We start from the raw sequence: 17,795 nt of genomic DNA on the forward strand, positions 1-17,795 counted from the left end.
AATTAAAAAACATAAAATAAAATAAAATAAGGCCTTATTCAGCATTGAGAGAATGAGAGATTAAATAAATAATTAATTAATTCCAAGCTCTGTAAACCTCGCCTTAAGCAATAAAAATCAGGGAACAGTACATAAAACATGGGAGCTAGTATGATACCCCCCTCTTCACTCTTGCACATGCGTGCACACACTTCCTAGTGATGAGCACGTGCCCACACGAAAAGATAATGCCTATTTTCTCAAATTATATATATAGAGAGAGGGCAAATTCTTAGTTTTATTATGTTACAGAGAGAGAAAAGGAGGGGGGAACAAATTCTTAGTTCTTTTTTTTTGTGCTAGAGAGAGAGAAAAGAAAGGGGGAGCAAATTCTTTTTTTTTTTTGAAAAAGTTTTTATAAGGCCTCGGTTTATAAAAATCAAATGAAGCCCCATTTCAAATCTCGGTCTGGACAGCACTTTCAGCAACATAAATCTTTATGATGATTCTAAATTCAATTTTCAACACTGACATAAATGTTGAAACTAAAAAATTATACAGATCTTATGGTTCTTTAAACATTTATTTTTAGAGAGAAATACACGGTCTAGACATGTTTTTTTTACAACCATATTCAAGCCGAGATAATGTATATGAAAGTTTTCCAATGCTTAAATCTTAATTTTCAATGAGTTATAAGTTGGAGCTTTAGTTAAAAAAAAAAAAGAAAATTGAGGCTTTACTTATTTTGATAACCGTAGGGAAAATGGGCTTTCCTCCTAACAATTTTATGGTAAGTAAGAGAGGGAGAGAGAGTATTGAGGGGTAGCCATTGATATGCAGCATTGCGGACACCTGACGCTTTCTCTCTCTCTTACTTTGCTTGGGCATAGCATTATGTGTCTTGTCGATAAGCATAAGCACAGGTTGACCGTCACTTTCACGGATCCAAAGGTAAGTCACTTGGGAGTTTTTTAAAAACCAGGGGAGGGGCCCTTTTTTTGTACTTTTTGCTACTTAATCAGGAACAAGACTCCTTTGACAAAGTTCTCTAAAACTGGTGTCAACACTTTGGAATTTTTGAAAAACCAGGGGAGGGGCCCATTTTTTTACTTTTTGCTACTAAATCAGGAACAAGACTCTTCTCTAAAACTGGAGTGAAACTGTCGTCAATAACTGCCACCTTCTCCCCCCTGGTTTTGTAAAACAACTTGCCTCTTAATCCAAGGTTTTTATCCATCCCCATGTCCAAGGGTTTTCCAAAACAACTGGCTCCCAAACACCATAAATACCCCTTTATCCCCTCGCTAACTTTTCACTTTACTTTTGCCTAACTTTCCCACGCTTCATTTGCTCATCACTCCTTGTTATGGCTTCATCTTCTTCTACTGCTTCCTCCTCTCTCGGCCGTTGGATTTCGGAACACAAGCTCACCACAGTGGGTAAGAAGAAACAAGCATGCTTAACATTGTTGCTTTCTTATTCCCCTGGTTTTACTCATTTTTATTTTCTTCTGAGTAATTGCCTGGATCAAAAGTTCTAAGGAAATTTATCAAAATGCAATTGATAGATTAGCTATTTCACATTTTACTCATATTTGTTATTTTGTTTCAAAAGCCCCCCAAAATACAGATGATCATGAGTTGGAATATTTGAAAGAATGGTAAAATGTCAAATAGTCGATAAATTAGATGTATAGCTAAGTTTTAAATGCCCAAATCTTGGCAAAAATGAATTGAAATTTAGAATGGTTGAAAATGCTCAAATTTTTTCTTTCCTTTTCATGTTACTTGTAAGAAAAAAGATTATTTTCCTTTTTATATGTATGCAATATATCCTCCTTTTGGATTATTAGCTATGACGAAAACTTTAAATGCCTAAACTTTAGCTGAAAAAACATTAAAACTTCAAAGTAGAGAGAAAACACCAGAAAATTGTAGCTTGCTTTCATTTCTTCTTAAGCTCGAAGTCTTGGCTTCTGACATTTGTTGATTTATGTGAAATAGGCTCTTTGTGGGCTACTGCATTGGGCGCCTCCTATGCTTATTCGCGTTCAAGGACACCATTGAAGATGAGCCTACGGCTCATACATGCTAGGTATTTCATGTTTTTGAGCTATGTTCATGTCCTAGTTAAACTTTAACCCTACATGTACAAATGGTACAAAGCATCTTCCAAAAATGGTTGGTTATAGAACGATTCGGGAATAAGACCAAGGTTGGCGATTCTGGGCGAAAAACACCTAGAATCGCCGGAATCGATTTGTTCTTTCTTCTTCCTTTTAATGTAGCATGGGGGAATCAGAATGGGACCATTCCAAGTCGAAGTGTAAAATGCTAAATATTGCGTCCTCATGGTTACTTTGATAAATTTCTCTCTCTCTCTCTTGGCCTTTTATATTTGGATGAAGTTTCCATAAGGCCTAGGCAATATAAAAACAAAAAAAAACCACACCTCAAATCTAAGTCCTCAAAGCACTTTCGGCAATGGAAATCTCTATGATGGTTCTAAAATAAATTTTCAACACCGACAATAAATTTTGAAACTCAGATAATGGTACAGATCTTGGGGATCTATGCATGTTTATTTTTAGAGCGAAATTTATGGTCTAGATAATTTATTACAACATACACTATTTTGAGAGCTTGAAATCTTAACTTTCTTTCACAACCATAAAGTTCAAGCCGAGATGATTGATATAAATGATATAAAGGTTTTTCAACGTTTGAACTACAATTCTCGATGAGTTATGATGTGGGGCTCTACTATTTTGATAAGGCTGCAGCCCTATAAAACTACTTTTCTTTATATTTTGGCCTTTCCTTGTGATTCTTTCCTGGTTAGTGGTCTGTCTTGAGGAACTATAGTACCTGTTCTGATGCAAACAAGGTGCAACTCCCTCAAGCGTCCGATGATAACAAGAAGCTGTTGGGAGAGCTATTCATCTATTGTTTGGATGTGAAGAGGTGTTGCATAGTGTACTGAGTCGTTCGTTTCTTTTATTCACCATAATTTAAAAGAGCAACTAAAGATGAGTAGGGAATCAATTGAATTTAAAAACTTGTTTTGGAAATTCCTAAATTTCCTAGCCATTGGAAGGACCCCACCCTTTTGTTTTCCATTAAGGATCCATAGGCAGATGTAGATGAAGCATTTCTTAACATGTGAAATTTCTTTTTTTAATGGCAAAAAGTTTTCCAAAAGCCCAAATTGTTATTTTCTGATTGGGGTTTTTTCCAGGATGCATGCACAGGCTTTGACTCTAGCGGTGCTATCAGGAGCTGCAATCATGCATTATTGTGACACTAAGAATGAGAAGGATGAAGGTGTTTTGGAAGCAATAAGGAACTCCTAAGTGTATTCTTGTAATTAATGTTAATGTACTATCTCTTAAGAGTGTGGCTGTTTCCTTTGAGGATAAATATCATATCCATATGAATTTCTTCTCGCGTTACTCTCGTTTTGAAAAGTGACAATCCTTCCTTTCTCCTACTCTCTTCTAATTCTCTGACATGCAATCTTCAAAAACAAGGTTCGGACACAGGACTCGGCAAGGTCACGAGTCCAAAGTGTCCACACAGACTCGGTCGAGTGTGTCAGAGACTCTATCGAGTCTGTACAATTATAATACCAAACTATAGGAACTGGCTTAATTTGTCATGTTCCTGCACGGACTCGGCACCTTGCCAAGTCCAAGTACCTTGGGTGAATCTGATGGAGGTTCCAGGGTTTTAGAATTCTGGCTGCTAATGAGCTGGATCGTGGCCAAACCAAGGTTGGCTCAAGGCTAACATATATATATATATATATATATATATATATAGGATAAGTCCTTACATCTATGGCATCATCACAATTAAGAATGAGAAAGCAAGTATTTGAGGAAGTTAAAAAGCACATGTATATTACTAGGAAATAAAGAAATAAAATTTATCAAAATGTACCTAATTTACTATTTATCTAGCATTTTATTTATTGTAAGCTATTCGAAGTCATGATCATGTATATTTTGATGACTTTTAAAATTAAAATTAAAATATATAAAATGCTAAATAATCTAACTTTTTAAGTGCATTTTGATCAACTTCCCAATACAAAGATTCCCAATACAGAGACTGAAGGGCGACACAGGGACAAGAAGCGCACACAAATATACAACAAGATTTTCTATCTTGCATCCGTTTTAGAGGCCAAAATTTTTAATGGTGTGAGCACAAATAAACAGCATATTTTCCTATCTTGTATTCCTTTTTATCGGCCATACTTTTAAGCACTATGGCTACATTATTTGGAAAAGAAACATCTCGCGCTATTTTGTTTGTGAAATAATTAAGGTTGGAGAGTGGAGCACTTGTCACTCTATAGAAAATCGACTCGGCTAGGGAGCTCCCCCTGGTCGAGATGAGTTACTGAGCCAAATCTTAAAGAATCAGCCTAAGCGTGCAAATGGCTGAAAAATCTTTAATAAATTAAAAAAAAAAATATTGAGCAAAAAAAAAAAAAAAAACTTAACAAATCTAAAGGAGTTAAAAACAAAACAAATTTATAATTGAGAGAATAATATAAAATAGGGATTTATGAAAAAACACACTCACAAATCTTTGCCAAACATATAAATAATACACAAAAAATTATAAATCAATCCCATATTTTTTATTATTTTTTAATATTCCCGAGTTGACACATAACTCGAAAAAACTTGGCCCCACTCATTAAGCTACGCCGAGTTATTTGGCCGAGTCTGAGCCAAGTTACTTGGCCAGGCACACTTGCTCTCATTATCAACATTATGGCCTCGGACGACCGTTTTTTATCCTTCACACAAAACTTCCGATAGGGCAAGACGTGTCTATAAAAAAAAGCATTTTGTATTAAAGACTTTATATAATAAAATTTGCATAAACTTAACACTAGCCCATGAACTTTGTCAAGTTTGAAAGTTTGAGGCCCTAACTCTCATATTTATCATGGGGAACACTGATTGGTATAAGAAACCTTAGCCAGAGGTACCACGCAAGTCGGAGATTATCAATAATTCGGCTCACGTTAAAATTAGAAATAAATCGTTATTATCTAAAAAAGTCGGATGAAAAAATTGAGTAAAAAATGCGGTTCGACAAAAATATTTATTGGAAATATATTGGACAAGGCTCAACAAATCGGAGTCAAAAAATCGATTAAGTTTAAAAATATTATAAATTTTGAAATACACTTATTTAGTAGGTACCAAAAAAAAATACACCATATGAATACACGATAAATACACTATATAGATACACCATGGTAAATACACTATATGGATATGCCATATTATAACTACGGTATGGTGAGTTGGAAGCAACCAGAGATATGATAACTACGGTATGGTGAGTTGACGACCTATTACTTCAAAGTTCAAACAGCAGCAAGAAGCATCTGGAGTTCTAGACAGAGAGGAAGAAGAATAAAACCCTAAGTGGAGCAGCACGCAGGGAGGGAGAACCAGAGAAGCAGCACATACAGAGAGAGAAGCAGCATGCAAAGAGGGCGGAGCACACACAGAAGAACTATGGGTTTGAGAAAATGAAAAAAACTGTTTGGGGATTGAGTGAGAGAGAGAAGCATAATGCACATAGGAAGCAGCAGCATGTACAGGTTTAGGGATATGAAAAAACCCCTAATTTGGTTTTTTTTGTTTTAAGCTTTTTTTTTTTTTTTTTTTTTTTTTTTTTTAAGATTTTGCATTGATTTTGTAATCTGAAATTTTGGAGGCTCATTGAACCCTAATTCAGATTGAATTTTTGGTGGAATTTTGTCAAACCAAAATTTGGAAATTTTTTATTCAATTGTTTTCATGCTTGTTTATTCTACTTTGATTATAATTTGTGATAATATGGATGGTTTGAGCCGTAATTTATAATAATCTGGATGGTTGAGTCCTAATTTATGATAATCTGGATGGTTTTATGCCATAAACGGTATTTCCATAATAATCACATAAATCTACATCTATTTTGGATTTTTTTTTTGAAATAATATTTTTTTTTATAAAGTATGAAAATAACAGTATACAAATTAGGAAAAAAGTTTTTTATCTTTAAAAAAAAAAATTAACAGGTAAAAAAAAGGACACGATTTTTTTGGTCCAGTTTAATTCGATTTTCTTAAAATCGAGTTTTAAATGTTTTTCTGAAAAAACATGTTTTTATGTCAAACTTTTAAAAAAAGCACCATTTTAAACGTTTTCCATAAAAACACCGATTTTTATTAAAAAGACGTATTTTAAACACCGATTTTCTAACTATGGTATCACCCACATAAAATGTATTTTACGGCTAGTTCTGGTCTTCAATCAGAATGGACTAAATCTTTACATGAAATTTGAGGTGTGCTCTCAAGAATAACTAAAGGGGTTTCAATGCGGCCAAGACCGTATATTTAGAAATGCGGGCTTCTTAATAAATCTATTTTTTATATGGATTTTAAAACTTAATTTTTAAGGACATTTCTAAAATGGGATCATAAATATGAAAAGATAAATAAATTTTAAAATAAAAAATAATAATTCTTCTAAGAAAATATTTGGACCATTAGTTTTCATTGTTTTTAGATGGAACACCTACTTGCATCCATCTTTAAGATGGATGTTTTACAATTTCTTGACCGCATATGTAGAAATGCGGTCCAGCTTGCGTGAAACAATTTTCTATAACTAAAATATCTTTGATAAAATAAAATAACTAAAATACCTTATTGTAGGAGTATTTTGGTCAACGTTTTACAAGAAAATTTATTTTTTTATTTTTATTTGGTGCTCCTCTATGAGAAATAGGCCGATCCATAATTTCATAAGAAAATGATTTATAAAATAAAAATTAAAAATAAAATAATCACAAATAACTTGTTACATTATTACTAAAGCTATCATAGTCATCCATTCGGATCAAATAACTTCGAATAGCAATTACTCATATTCAGCATAAGTGACAAAGTTTCCTGATCATTGTCTCGTATAGTACTGTACAACGACAAAGCTTCATAAGCCAAAAAGTCCCCCCTTGTTGGGCAGTAGGATAGGTATTGGCCCATGTATGTTCCAAGTTCCAGCAAAATACAGCGTGTTACAACTCACAAATGGGTGATATGGAGATTTTAAATAAAGAAAAAGTTTATATAAGGTTGCAACGTAGAAGTAAAGATACATCTCAAAAAGTTATCGGAAAATGTTGTTTTAATGTTGAAAACCCCTCTAATTGATCATCTCGATGTCAAGATGAATGAATATGAAAAATATATATATATTTTGAGTCCCATAAATAGTACATCTTACAACATATTATTTAGATAGTTTATTTTAAAGATTTTCGTAAGTTTATAAATCTAATTAATTTTAACCTTTCTTTTAGTTTAAAATTTTATAATTAGATATAAAACTAAATTTTCAGATAATCCTAAGAATTGTTTACACCAAAATTACATCTTACAATACAATTTAGAGGCACGTTTTAATTGAACGTTTTAATTGGATTATTTAAGGTTGCAACCTCATAGAAACCCACCCCTTAAATAATGTGCGCTCAATTAGTCTTCTAACAAGTATTTACAAAATTATGGCTAAATTCTGAAATCTAAATTGAAAAAGGTGCTCCCTTTGTTAGCTTTCATTAGAGGACAAAATGCATGCCTATCACACTGCCTACATTTTGAGACCCAATTGTTAAATTTTGAATTTTTGGTAGCCAAACACACATGACATAGTTAGGACTAGAAGGTTTGAGGTGGATGCCTATCACACTGCCTACATTTTGAGACCCAATTGTTAAAATTTGAATTTTTGGTAGCCAAAAACACATGACATAGTTAGGACTAGAGGTTTGAGGTGCAGAAATATGTCGACAAAATGTTAGGTTTTATTTTGTAAGAATGAAGAAATAAATAAATATAAATATAATATATATATATATATATATATATATGGAAAATATTGAGATTAGCCCACTAGTTCATATGAATATAAGAACTCTACGGCCCAGATTGAATATGGGCCGATTTGACAGTCACGATCTCATTTCGTATTTTAATTTTAATTTTTTTTCTACAGATTCAAATAATTTAAAATTTTAGGCGTGTATTCTTCTCATCAAGGCACACCTAACAAAAATATTTTTTAAAAAAATTGTAAAAACTAAATTGATCAAAATACCCCCGAAACTTTTTAAAGGTATTTTGGTTAATTTATTTCTTGTAAATTATTTTTTGATATTTTTATTAGATTCTTTTTTTAAAAAAAATACACATCTAAAATTTTAAATTATTAGGATTTGTAGAAAATACATTAAATTTCAAATACGAAATGAGTTTGTGACCGTCATATCGGCCCAAATTCAATATGGGTTGCAAACATATGAACACATATGTTCATATGAGCAAGTGGGATATATATATATATATATATATATATATATATATATATATATATATATATATATGTATATATTATGTCATTTGCTAGTGGAGATTGAACACATATGTTCATATGAGTTAGTGGAGATTGAAAATATCATATCAATTTTGCTAACGTGTTGAATATGTTGTGCCGGAAAGCTCTAAACCCGCTGGGTTAATTTTTGACAAATAAAGTATAAAAAATAAAAGAATCGATAAAAACAAGTAACAAAACTAAAGCAGGAAATAAATAACAGAAAAAAAATTCCAGGATATATGCGGTTCGTCACAGATGTAACTACATCCACAGACGAAGATGATCGTTGTTCTTCACTAAATCAAATAATTTATGTTTTTCATTAAATCAAATAAATAAAATTACAAGGATATTTACTTGAAACAAATAGAGACTCGGTCTCTCACAAAGCCTTCTTCTCTACAATTTGATTTCTCTCCAAAAACCCCAAAATATGTCCCTCTATTTTTTTTTGATCTATTTCTTTCTTTAAAATAACCCAATATATAAAAAAAACAAACCCCAAAGAGGTGGTACGTGGGGCTCTATCTTTTCGAATAACGTTAGGAAACTTAACTTAAAGGAAACTAATCTCTTAAAATTAGGGATTCAAGAATTCAAGATAAATATTAACAAATATCTACCTTAATTTGAATTCCAAAAGAGATTTCCATCGACCATTTTCTCTACACTACATTGGCAACGCATTAGTCAAGTCAAGCATAGCTTGAACTTCTAGAACCCCCTTTGTCAACATATCTGCTTCAATTTTCTTAGTGTCAATCTTATATAATATGATATCATATATAATCTCACATATAAAATGGTATCTGGCATCAATATGCTTCGTCCTTGCTTGGCTTCGCCAAATGTATTTGTTGGACGTGCACAACAAGTGGTATCAAAGTCCTGGTTTAGGGTTTTTTGTATGACTGTGAAAGCTTTGAATGCAAGATTCGAGGTAGAAAAATTTGATACCAAACACTATTTTTTCAACAAGAATGATGAAAAAAATTATTCGGCAAAAGATACAAAATTTATGAAGCTATCCAATAGGTGTTGGCATGGTGAGCAGGTGAGTTTTATATCAAGGTAAAGATTATTAGATTTGGGGCTATCCAAAATCACTCACATAAAGAAATCTCATATTATTACGTGTGATTGCTATTAACCAATTAGATATTCTTTATCTATTTGGATTAGGATGAAATTGATGACCTATATTTAAAGAGATAAATATTAGTTTCCCATAAAAGACAGAATAGAATCCGTAAAAGAAGGAATAGAATGGGCGAAGCCTTTTTTATGAGTCTATTTTCTCTTTATAATGGGTTGGAAACTTTTGGGGGTTTTTGCAGAGAAAGAAAATTATAGAGAATAAAGCTTTGTAGGAGATTGAGTCTCTGGTTGTCTCAAGTAAATTGTTTTTTTGATTTAGTAAAAAATATCGATCGTCTTCGTCCGTAGATGTAGTCAAACCACAGAAATCCTAGTGTTCTTTTTCTGTTATTTATTTCCTGCTTCATTTTTGTTGTTTTTGTCTATTCTTTTATTTCTCATACTTTATTTGCCAAAAATCAATCCATCAGGTTTGGAGATTCTGTGCACAACATAATATTGTTAGGTTTGATAATAGCATGATAAATATTGTTAAGTTTGGTGATAACCAAAATCGACATTTCTATATTTTCCTAAAAAATTCAGGGTATTAAAGTCTTTTGATAAAACAAGAATGGGTTTTCTTTAGGAGCCAACAAGGAACCATCATCATCTTACATTTGATGACCATGGACACAAATAATACTCATCTATGAGTTATGGGAATAGGTGACTCCAATGGGAGAAGTACGGATTCAAAGAAAGAGAAGAAGGATCTCTTCTAGAGAGAACTTTTGACTAAGAGAAAGAGAGGTGGTAGTCCAATATGATTTTGAGTTGGTTCAATATCTACTTTTAAAACGAGAGTATTTGAATGCACTTAAGGCTCTCTTTTCAATAGTAGCATTGTAGTGGGAAAGACGTGATTGATCAACGGTGTTGTTCATTCGAGGGTGTTGTTCGTTCGAGGGAGTACGTTTAAAAATATGTGTTTGATCAACGGTGTTGTTCGTTCGAGGGTGTACGTTTAAAAAGAAAAACGACAAAGGTTTTGCATTTCTTTAAAGAAAAATATATCTTATGTAACCCTAACCTTTAATTATCATGAATAATGAATTTCGATTTGCCATGTCCGTACACATACAAAAGCTCATTATGTTGAGCAACAAGGGCAAGCTTTGGACTCCCTTTGACATATACCGAATTTTCATCTATCCTTATCTATCCATAAGTGGTTCTGCTGAAATTTGAAAGAACTTCATTGAAAATGCACCCACCGCCCCTTTCCCCAAAAGATATCTTTATGAAAATTTAGAAATCATAAGGTAGACCTAATCAGCTCATTCTATAGAAAAAATGAGTTGGTTCAGCCAACCAAACTTTGTAGGCCCTAAAGTTTGGCACCAAAATTTGTTAGGAAAAATAACAAGTCCCATGGTCCCAATATATCAAATTAACAACAAAACCAAGCCACCATCCAAAACAATAAAATTTAATACTTTAATAAACATAAGTGAGAGAGAGAGAGAGGAATACGCCAACTAAGAGAGAGAGAGGACTTGTTTTTAGGGGAACAAGTGGTTGGGACATGGGACATGCCTAACTTAACTCATTGCCGTTTAAAGGTCACCATCTAAGCAAAGCATATATTATTCTTTAAAACACATCAATCTACGTCATACATTTATTTATTACATGGCCAAGACGCGCTCTTTTTCTTTCCAAATGTGGCCAAAATAGAAAATAGAAAGTCCTCTTCAATCATTTTTAGTTTTCTATACTAGAAGGTTTCCCAACCACTAATATATATCACTTCTTTTTTTTCTTTTCTTTTGAATGTTATATATATATATATATACACTTATTAGCAAAAGTTTTCTGCTTGGCTATAAGAATCTCCCTCTCTCTGCCTCTCTCTCTCATTGATGATATATTGAAAGTGTTTGTAAGGATTTGCAGCATTTGGCTCTCTCTCACTGATGATATATCGAAAGTGTTTGTAAGGATTTGCAGCATTGGAGAGGGAAAGGAAGGATGGATTGTTGTGTGTGCAGTCCATTGGCAGGCAATTTTAGGCCCCCAAGGAACACCCTTTGCAAGAACTGCTTTGATGGAGCATGGTGCATCTTGAATTTCCTCCAAAAGCTTGATACCACCCCACAAAATCAACCACTTGATGATGAGGCAGCAAAATCAAGAAGTAACACATCAAGGATCATGGCTTTCCAGGTAGGTACATGAAAGAGAGAGATTTCAATTTGGGCCATTTGGTAATACACCGGGATCGTGGGTGGTGAGGTCAAGGATTCGAAAGGGCAGGCAGGAATTTCGAACTAACAAAGTTTGTACCATGCATAAAAGTGAGGAAATTTGCATAAGGATACCGGTCCGAGGTTCACAACATCGGATCGGTTCTTTTTTTCGGTTTTTTTTTTAAATTTTCTCCAAATTTTCAATTTTAGAATATCGGACATAAAAATTTATTTCGTTTTTTTCTTTTCTTTTTTTTTTTTTCTTTTTTTCTGTTGAAGGCCCGTCCAATATTTCAATCCTTGAAAAGACCATTTTGTTCAGAGCCTAGGTTGTCCCATATTTCAATCCTCAAACAGTGATACAGGTGGTCTGTTTTGTTCCTTGGACCACCTTCTGTTACTTAAAAAATTATAGCAGTCCAAGCTTTTGAACCTCGGACCAATTGTTCTCCGTCTATTATTCTCGAACTGTGTTACAATATTTACAAAAAAAATATAATAGACTGTTTGATAGTTGAAATATCGGACACTGACTATAACAGTGTGTCCAAAGTTTTGTACATTGGGCAACCCTATATGCTTTCCCCACGGTATCGAGAGCCCAATGAATACAAAAAAAAAGAATTTTAGACCTGTCTGGTATCAAATGTAAAATCTGATAGCTTATGTGTGTTACAAATTTCAAAAAATTTCTTTTGAAATTTGAGCTTGGTCAATGAAATAAATACAACCATCTAATTTTACATCCAACGATCAAGATTAATGATGACCACATTGTCCTCAAGATATCATTGGACATTTTTCTAACTATTAAAATCATTAGTCAGAACGGGAATGATTGTTTGAGCCCAACTCTTCTAGGGCTTAGGTGAGTAGTGCCTATTGTCTATTTGTCATAAAATTTGTTGGAGGGCGACGTGCACTCATTGCCAAACTTAGGGCTGTTATCGGGATGGGCCTAACCATTTTCTGACTGGCCCGAAATCATGTAAGGCAGGCCCAGCCTGGGCCTGACAATTAAATTCTATGGCCTGGCCCAAAGTCTTGCCTACTAGGACCGAAACCCAAAAATGCGGCTAGGGTGGACCGGGCCTATTATAAATCTAAGAAAATCTCCATTTTGAAAGATTGTGAAAATTTCAGGCCAGCGTTCGGCCTAAACACACACGGGTCTACAGCGCTTGATCTAGGCCCAGCCTGAAAGCCCGCACGCCGACCTCGACCATTAGCACGCCTAGTAAAACTAGATGAATTACGTTCACTTACCAAAAAAACTTGGGTTCATTACAAATATCCACCAAACTAGGACGTGTTATGATAAATTTTAGATAAAACAACATTAAAAATGATCAATTGTCTCTAAAAATTAATCAGGTAGTTAAATAAATAAATTTCCCAATATAGTCAGTTTTAAAACTTCTTTCATTTAGATGCCTCTTCTAGAATTTTGTCAAAACTGCCCAAATTTACAATTATTCCAAGTTTATAAGTCTCAAGCGCGTGAGAATTTTGGTAATATGAACCACAAAAGTCCTTTAAGCCCCTTGTTTCCAAGTTTAACATATTCTTTTATTAAGAAACCTTGTCTAGGGTTTCTATCCTAGAACTAGTTGGATGCATTTTGGTAAATGCGTTCTACGTCAATTGCTCTAGCAAAAGAAAAATATTAAATTTTTTGGTTTCCAAATTTAAAACATACATTTTTAATTAAAAGAATATGTCCCACGTTATGAATTCAGAACTGGGCATTTATATTATGGGTGCAGTTTGCATACGGACACATCCGTAGGTGTAGAGGTAAGGTGCACCTTCAAATTTTATCATGGTATATAATTTTGATGTAAAATGTTCTTAGGATTATCTCAAAATCTATTTTTATATCTATTTATAAAATTTTAAACTTCAAAAATGATTAAAATCAAGTAGATATATAAACATATGAAAATCTTGAAAATGGACGGTGTAGATAATATGTTGAAACTGCACTATTTCTGAGACTTAAAATCTTTTTATTTTTCATAGTCATACATCTTGATGTCGAGATGATCAATCAAAGGGTTTTTCAATATTAAAACCACCTTTTCCGATAGATTTTTGAAGGGCATACATAGTTCTACATTATAAGGTAGCATCCTTATATAAACTTTTCCCTTATATTATTTGGCTCAAGTATCATAAGTGACAACGTTTACAAAATATCATATCTTAATTGAGGTTCTAAACTATTAAAATAAGAAGTTTGGGCATTTTCTAAACAATAGTTGAGGCGCCTAATTCAAACTGTTTTAAAATACTAGCCACCTCATGGATTTGTGACAAGGTTTGAACCATTTTATTAAAGTTTTCCTAAATTTATCCGGATTATAATATTCTCAAATATTCAAGAAAAGTAGAAGTTGCACTCTATATGAAAGGTTGGATTTTTCATGATATGCTTCATAAACAAAACATGATACTTTAATATGGCCATTGTTTTCCTTGTATAAGGGTGGCGATGGGCCGGGTTGCCTCGTCCACCCCTTCCCGGTTGGTTTAGCCTTAAAAAAACTAGGGCCTGGCCCACCAAATGTAGCCTAAAGGCCGAATCACCCCTGAGTGTTGTGGCCTAACGCTTGGGCCGGGCCTAGCTAGAGTCAAGACAGCATCAGCCGGGTTCAATTAGGCCAGGTCCTATTTCTCTATCTATTATTGTATATTTGTTTTTTGAATTTTACCCAGCCGGCCATGATAGTGTCAGGGCTGGGCATAGGTCCCCCATCTAGGACGGGGCAGGCCTGGGCCAGACCTCAGGCTAGCGCCCCCAGGCCAAGCCCGTTGCCAGCCCTATCCTTGTTGAGAAGAATGTGGTTGAACAGCAGTTTTATTTTGATGATCTCTGATCTTATTACCCTGTGCTTTGGTCATTTATACAGGGGCTTTCTCATGCCTTCAATCGAATGAAGGAACTAAAAGATGTGGTCGATAGTTTACATGCAAGAGTTGGGTTTCTAGAGGACTTTAAATTTGTTTTTGAAAATGCAATTCACACTGATATCTTGATCAAGCCAGCTGATGGACCTGCAATTCCTGCACACAAAGCAATTTTGGTAATTTTAGTTCAATTTTCATTACTTAAGCAGTTTCTTAGTTATATATTCCACTGATAAATTCATCAATTAGTAAATTATAATGGTGATTTCCCCACTTATATATTCTTATTCTTATTCATTCAAATATTCGTTTTTTTAAATTTTGGGTCACTCTCACTCCACTGATGGTGAGAGAGTGAGTCCCTGAAAGAGTTATTATTCCAATTGCAACTCATTCTCCGATGATCACTGCTCAACCCATTGATTGGACGGTAAAGGCCCTCTCTGATGACCGTGTTAGTATGTCCATATGGATCACAACATACCTTTCTTTTCATTTTTATTAATTTGAACTATAACGATGATTATGCATTTAGAATTTCTTCATATAAAAAATGCAGTTTTTTTAATACTTGTTAATTTTTACCCATCATTTTGATGGAAGCCCTTTTCTTTTGACGTCCATTTCTAAGATGGATGTCTGATGCACGAGGAGATGCACATGTTTTCTAAGATGGATGTCTGATGCACATGTTTTGGGGAGTCAACTGACTCGCCAAAACTGTGTCCTTTATCTTTCACACAAATTCCTGTGCAGGTACTCCTTAAGATCTAATGCTCTTTGCATTGTACAGGAATGTAAATTGGGAATTTATAGAGCTTTTAAAGAAAATAAATTTTTATAATAGCTATATCAGTGCTACTGGACTCGCTCCAGTCCAATAGGTCTAAACAAGTGAAAATCTACGACTCAGGGCACATAAAGAAAATTAAAAAAAATCAAAAAAGTTGGAAAAAAAAAATGGGAATGTTGTATAAATTTTTTGTATATGATTTGGATGCTTTTGCCAAATATTGGTGCACATTTTATTTGCCACAACTTTTATTTTTATATTTTTTTGGATTTTTTAAATATCCTCCCAGCTATAAATCGATTTTTTAAATCTATTTTCCTATACTTTTTAAAGTTTATTTGGACTTTTTAATGTTGTTCTTGGTTTTATTTGGACTGTTTTAAGGTTGTTGTGTTTTACTTTTGCATCCTCTGTTGGTTTTCATTTTTTTATTATTTTTTTAACTTTTTTCTAGGGCTTTTTAGCCTTGTAGAGGACGTGGGTGAGTCATACTCTCGTTGTTGTTTTCTTCTTCTCTAATTAACACCAGATTTATCCAAGTTTCATATTCATGACAAGAAGTTATGGAACTTGATATAGAACCTTCAATAGATTGGAAATAATTGTACAATCTTATTGAGATAAATATAACTTCCTTAAAATATTTTTATATGTAATATTGAATTGGTCTTGCTTTTGGAGAGCTCTAAATAATGATCTCATAAATGCAAAAGAAAATAAATTAATCAAGAAGCAGCACATAATATCATAGGTACACATTTTAGAGGGAAATAATAAGTATTTTCTTTTCTTCTTTTCTGCTTTTTGTTTTTGTTCTGTAGGCATCAAGATCTCCAATATTTCGAACCATGCTAGAAATCGATGAATGTAAAGCACCACCAACAGAGACCATCACTCTTCCAGATCTGAACCACCAACAACTCCACTCTTTGTTACAGTTCCTGTACAATGGGAGCTTCCCTGAAGAGAAGATTCAAAAACACGCGGAAATACTCTTAGTTGCAGCTGACAAATACAACATTCCCTTTCTTCAAAGACAATGCGAGCTTCAGATACTTCGGACCCTCAACTCAACGAATGCCCTTAATATTCTTGAGTTGTCTGAGACATGCTCTAATGAACCCCTTAAGGAGACTGCCTTGAACACTATCCTGAAACATCATGAAGAAATACTCTTCTCTGAGAGATACGATGAGTTTGCTTTAGCAAATACACGCCTTTCTGTGGAGGTTACTAGGGCCCTGTACAAAGCCCTTAAGGCAAAAGCCAATATTTCAAGCTTGAATTCTTGTTGATGCTAGTTCTTCAATAGCTGTGAATGTACGTGATTCTTTGACTAATATTCTTCTAACTCTTTTTATTGGGTAATTCTTAGGAAAATTTGCTTAAGGCTCATAAATAATTTGTGGAATTACTCTGTAGTCTAAATTTTCCAAGCCCAAGGCCTTTTTTCCTGTGGTTTTTTTAGTCCAATTGTCACCGATTCGATGTTGTAAATATCAAACCACTTTTTATTTCTTTTTTTATTTTTTTCTAATCTAAGGAAGTCTGATGCCTCAAATTTGTTACCACCCCATTGGTTAAGATGATCAACAGCTTCAAATAATGCCAAATGGAAATTGCCTAGGGCACAGTTTGGGAAGTCCACTATGCAAGACTATTTTTAAAAAATTTAAACATGCTAGTGCCCCAAGTCCTCTGCAACATGGTTATTCCTTTTTAAAATTTTGAAGCCCGTTGTATGAAAAATGCATCGAGTCCCAAAATCCAACTAGCATCACAGGGAAAAAAAATAGTAATCAGAAATTCATGTATGGCTATTGAAAAAGATGGTATTACGGCATGGTTTAACTTTTAGGCCATATTACATCGTAGTCCCCTTTTTTTATGAGTTCTTCTTTTCTCATTTTACCCTCTAACTGCAAGCAAAACTTTTCCAACTGCCTGAAACACTTTCTAGCCGCTTGGAACATGCATTTAGGCTATTTGAAAGTCTAATTTTCAGACAACTTAATATACAAAAATTGATGTGTTTGTGCAGTAAGAACGTGTTAAGTTTTGTACCGTCTAAAATATAAAACAAAAAACTAAGTATTAGACAATTTTGATACCAAGTGTTCAACCACCAAAATAAACAACTGTCTTGTGCTATCGGCAGTTTCAAAATTGAATATTGAAATTGATCAAATATATCAATTTTTTCATGATTTGGCAATATAAATGTTTTAGTTTCAAATTGAGAGCAAATTAGTAATAAAAAAGTTGAAAAAATTGATATATCAATTAAATAATGACCAAAATTTGGACCAGGTGATAATATCCC

At 33.5% G+C, this 17,795-nt stretch overlaps 2 protein-coding genes across 3 annotated transcripts; both read left to right on the forward strand.

The window, feature by feature from the left end:
• The first annotated feature begins 1,262 nt into the window (after nucleotides 1-1,262).
• LOC110007091 (uncharacterized) lies at nucleotides 1,263-3,433 on the forward strand. Its single transcript, XM_020666116.2, has 3 exons — nucleotides 1,263-1,421; nucleotides 1,986-2,076; nucleotides 3,220-3,433. The coding sequence occupies exons 1-3, from the start codon at nucleotides 1,349-1,351 to the stop codon at nucleotides 3,332-3,334; spliced, it is 279 nt and encodes a 92-aa protein (XP_020521775.1). The 5' UTR covers nucleotides 1,263-1,348; the 3' UTR covers nucleotides 3,335-3,433.
• Nucleotides 3,434-11,401: 7,968 nt separating this feature from the next.
• LOC18432255 (BTB/POZ domain-containing protein At1g01640) lies at nucleotides 11,402-16,871 on the forward strand. 2 transcript variants are annotated; one of them, XM_006842366.4, is made up of 3 exons: nucleotides 11,402-11,746; nucleotides 14,682-14,855; nucleotides 16,294-16,871. In XM_006842366.4, the coding sequence occupies exons 1-3, from the start codon at nucleotides 11,552-11,554 to the stop codon at nucleotides 16,765-16,767; spliced, it is 843 nt and encodes a 280-aa protein (XP_006842429.1). In that variant the 5' UTR covers nucleotides 11,402-11,551; the 3' UTR covers nucleotides 16,768-16,871. The 2 variants fall into 2 exon arrangements, with proteins under 2 accessions (XP_006842429.1, XP_088731198.1); XM_088875072.1 differs by lacking the exon at nucleotides 14,682-14,855.
• Nucleotides 16,872-17,795: the final 924 nt, after the last annotated feature.

Source organism: Amborella trichopoda, chromosome 8 (assembly GCF_054954075.1).
Source record: "Amborella trichopoda isolate Santa Cruz 75 chromosome 8, AtrichopodaSantaCruz75HAP2 v2.0, whole genome shotgun sequence".
NCBI lineage: Eukaryota > Viridiplantae > Streptophyta > Magnoliopsida > Amborellales > Amborellaceae > Amborella > Amborella trichopoda.

Excerpts from the sequence above, each read along its gene's own strand:
- LOC110007091 (XM_020666116.2), top strand. The coding sequence starts at position 1,349 with ATGGCTTCATCTTCTTCTACTGCTTCCTCCTCTCTCGGCCGTTGGATT. Across the intron at positions 1,422-1,985 it reads ACACAAGCTCACCACAGTGG|GCTCTTTGTGGGCTACTGCA; the intron begins GTAAGAAGAAAC and ends TATGTGAAATAG. Across the intron at positions 2,077-3,219 it reads CTACGGCTCATACATGCTAG|GATGCATGCACAGGCTTTGA; the intron begins GTATTTCATGTT and ends GGTTTTTTCCAG.
- LOC18432255 (XM_006842366.4), top strand. The coding sequence starts at position 11,552 with ATGGATTGTTGTGTGTGCAGTCCATTGGCAGGCAATTTTAGGCCCCCA. Across the intron at positions 11,747-14,681 it reads CAAGGATCATGGCTTTCCAG|GGGCTTTCTCATGCCTTCAA; the intron begins GTAGGTACATGA and ends TCATTTATACAG. Across the intron at positions 14,856-16,293 it reads CTGCACACAAAGCAATTTTG|GCATCAAGATCTCCAATATT; the intron begins GTAATTTTAGTT and ends TTTGTTCTGTAG.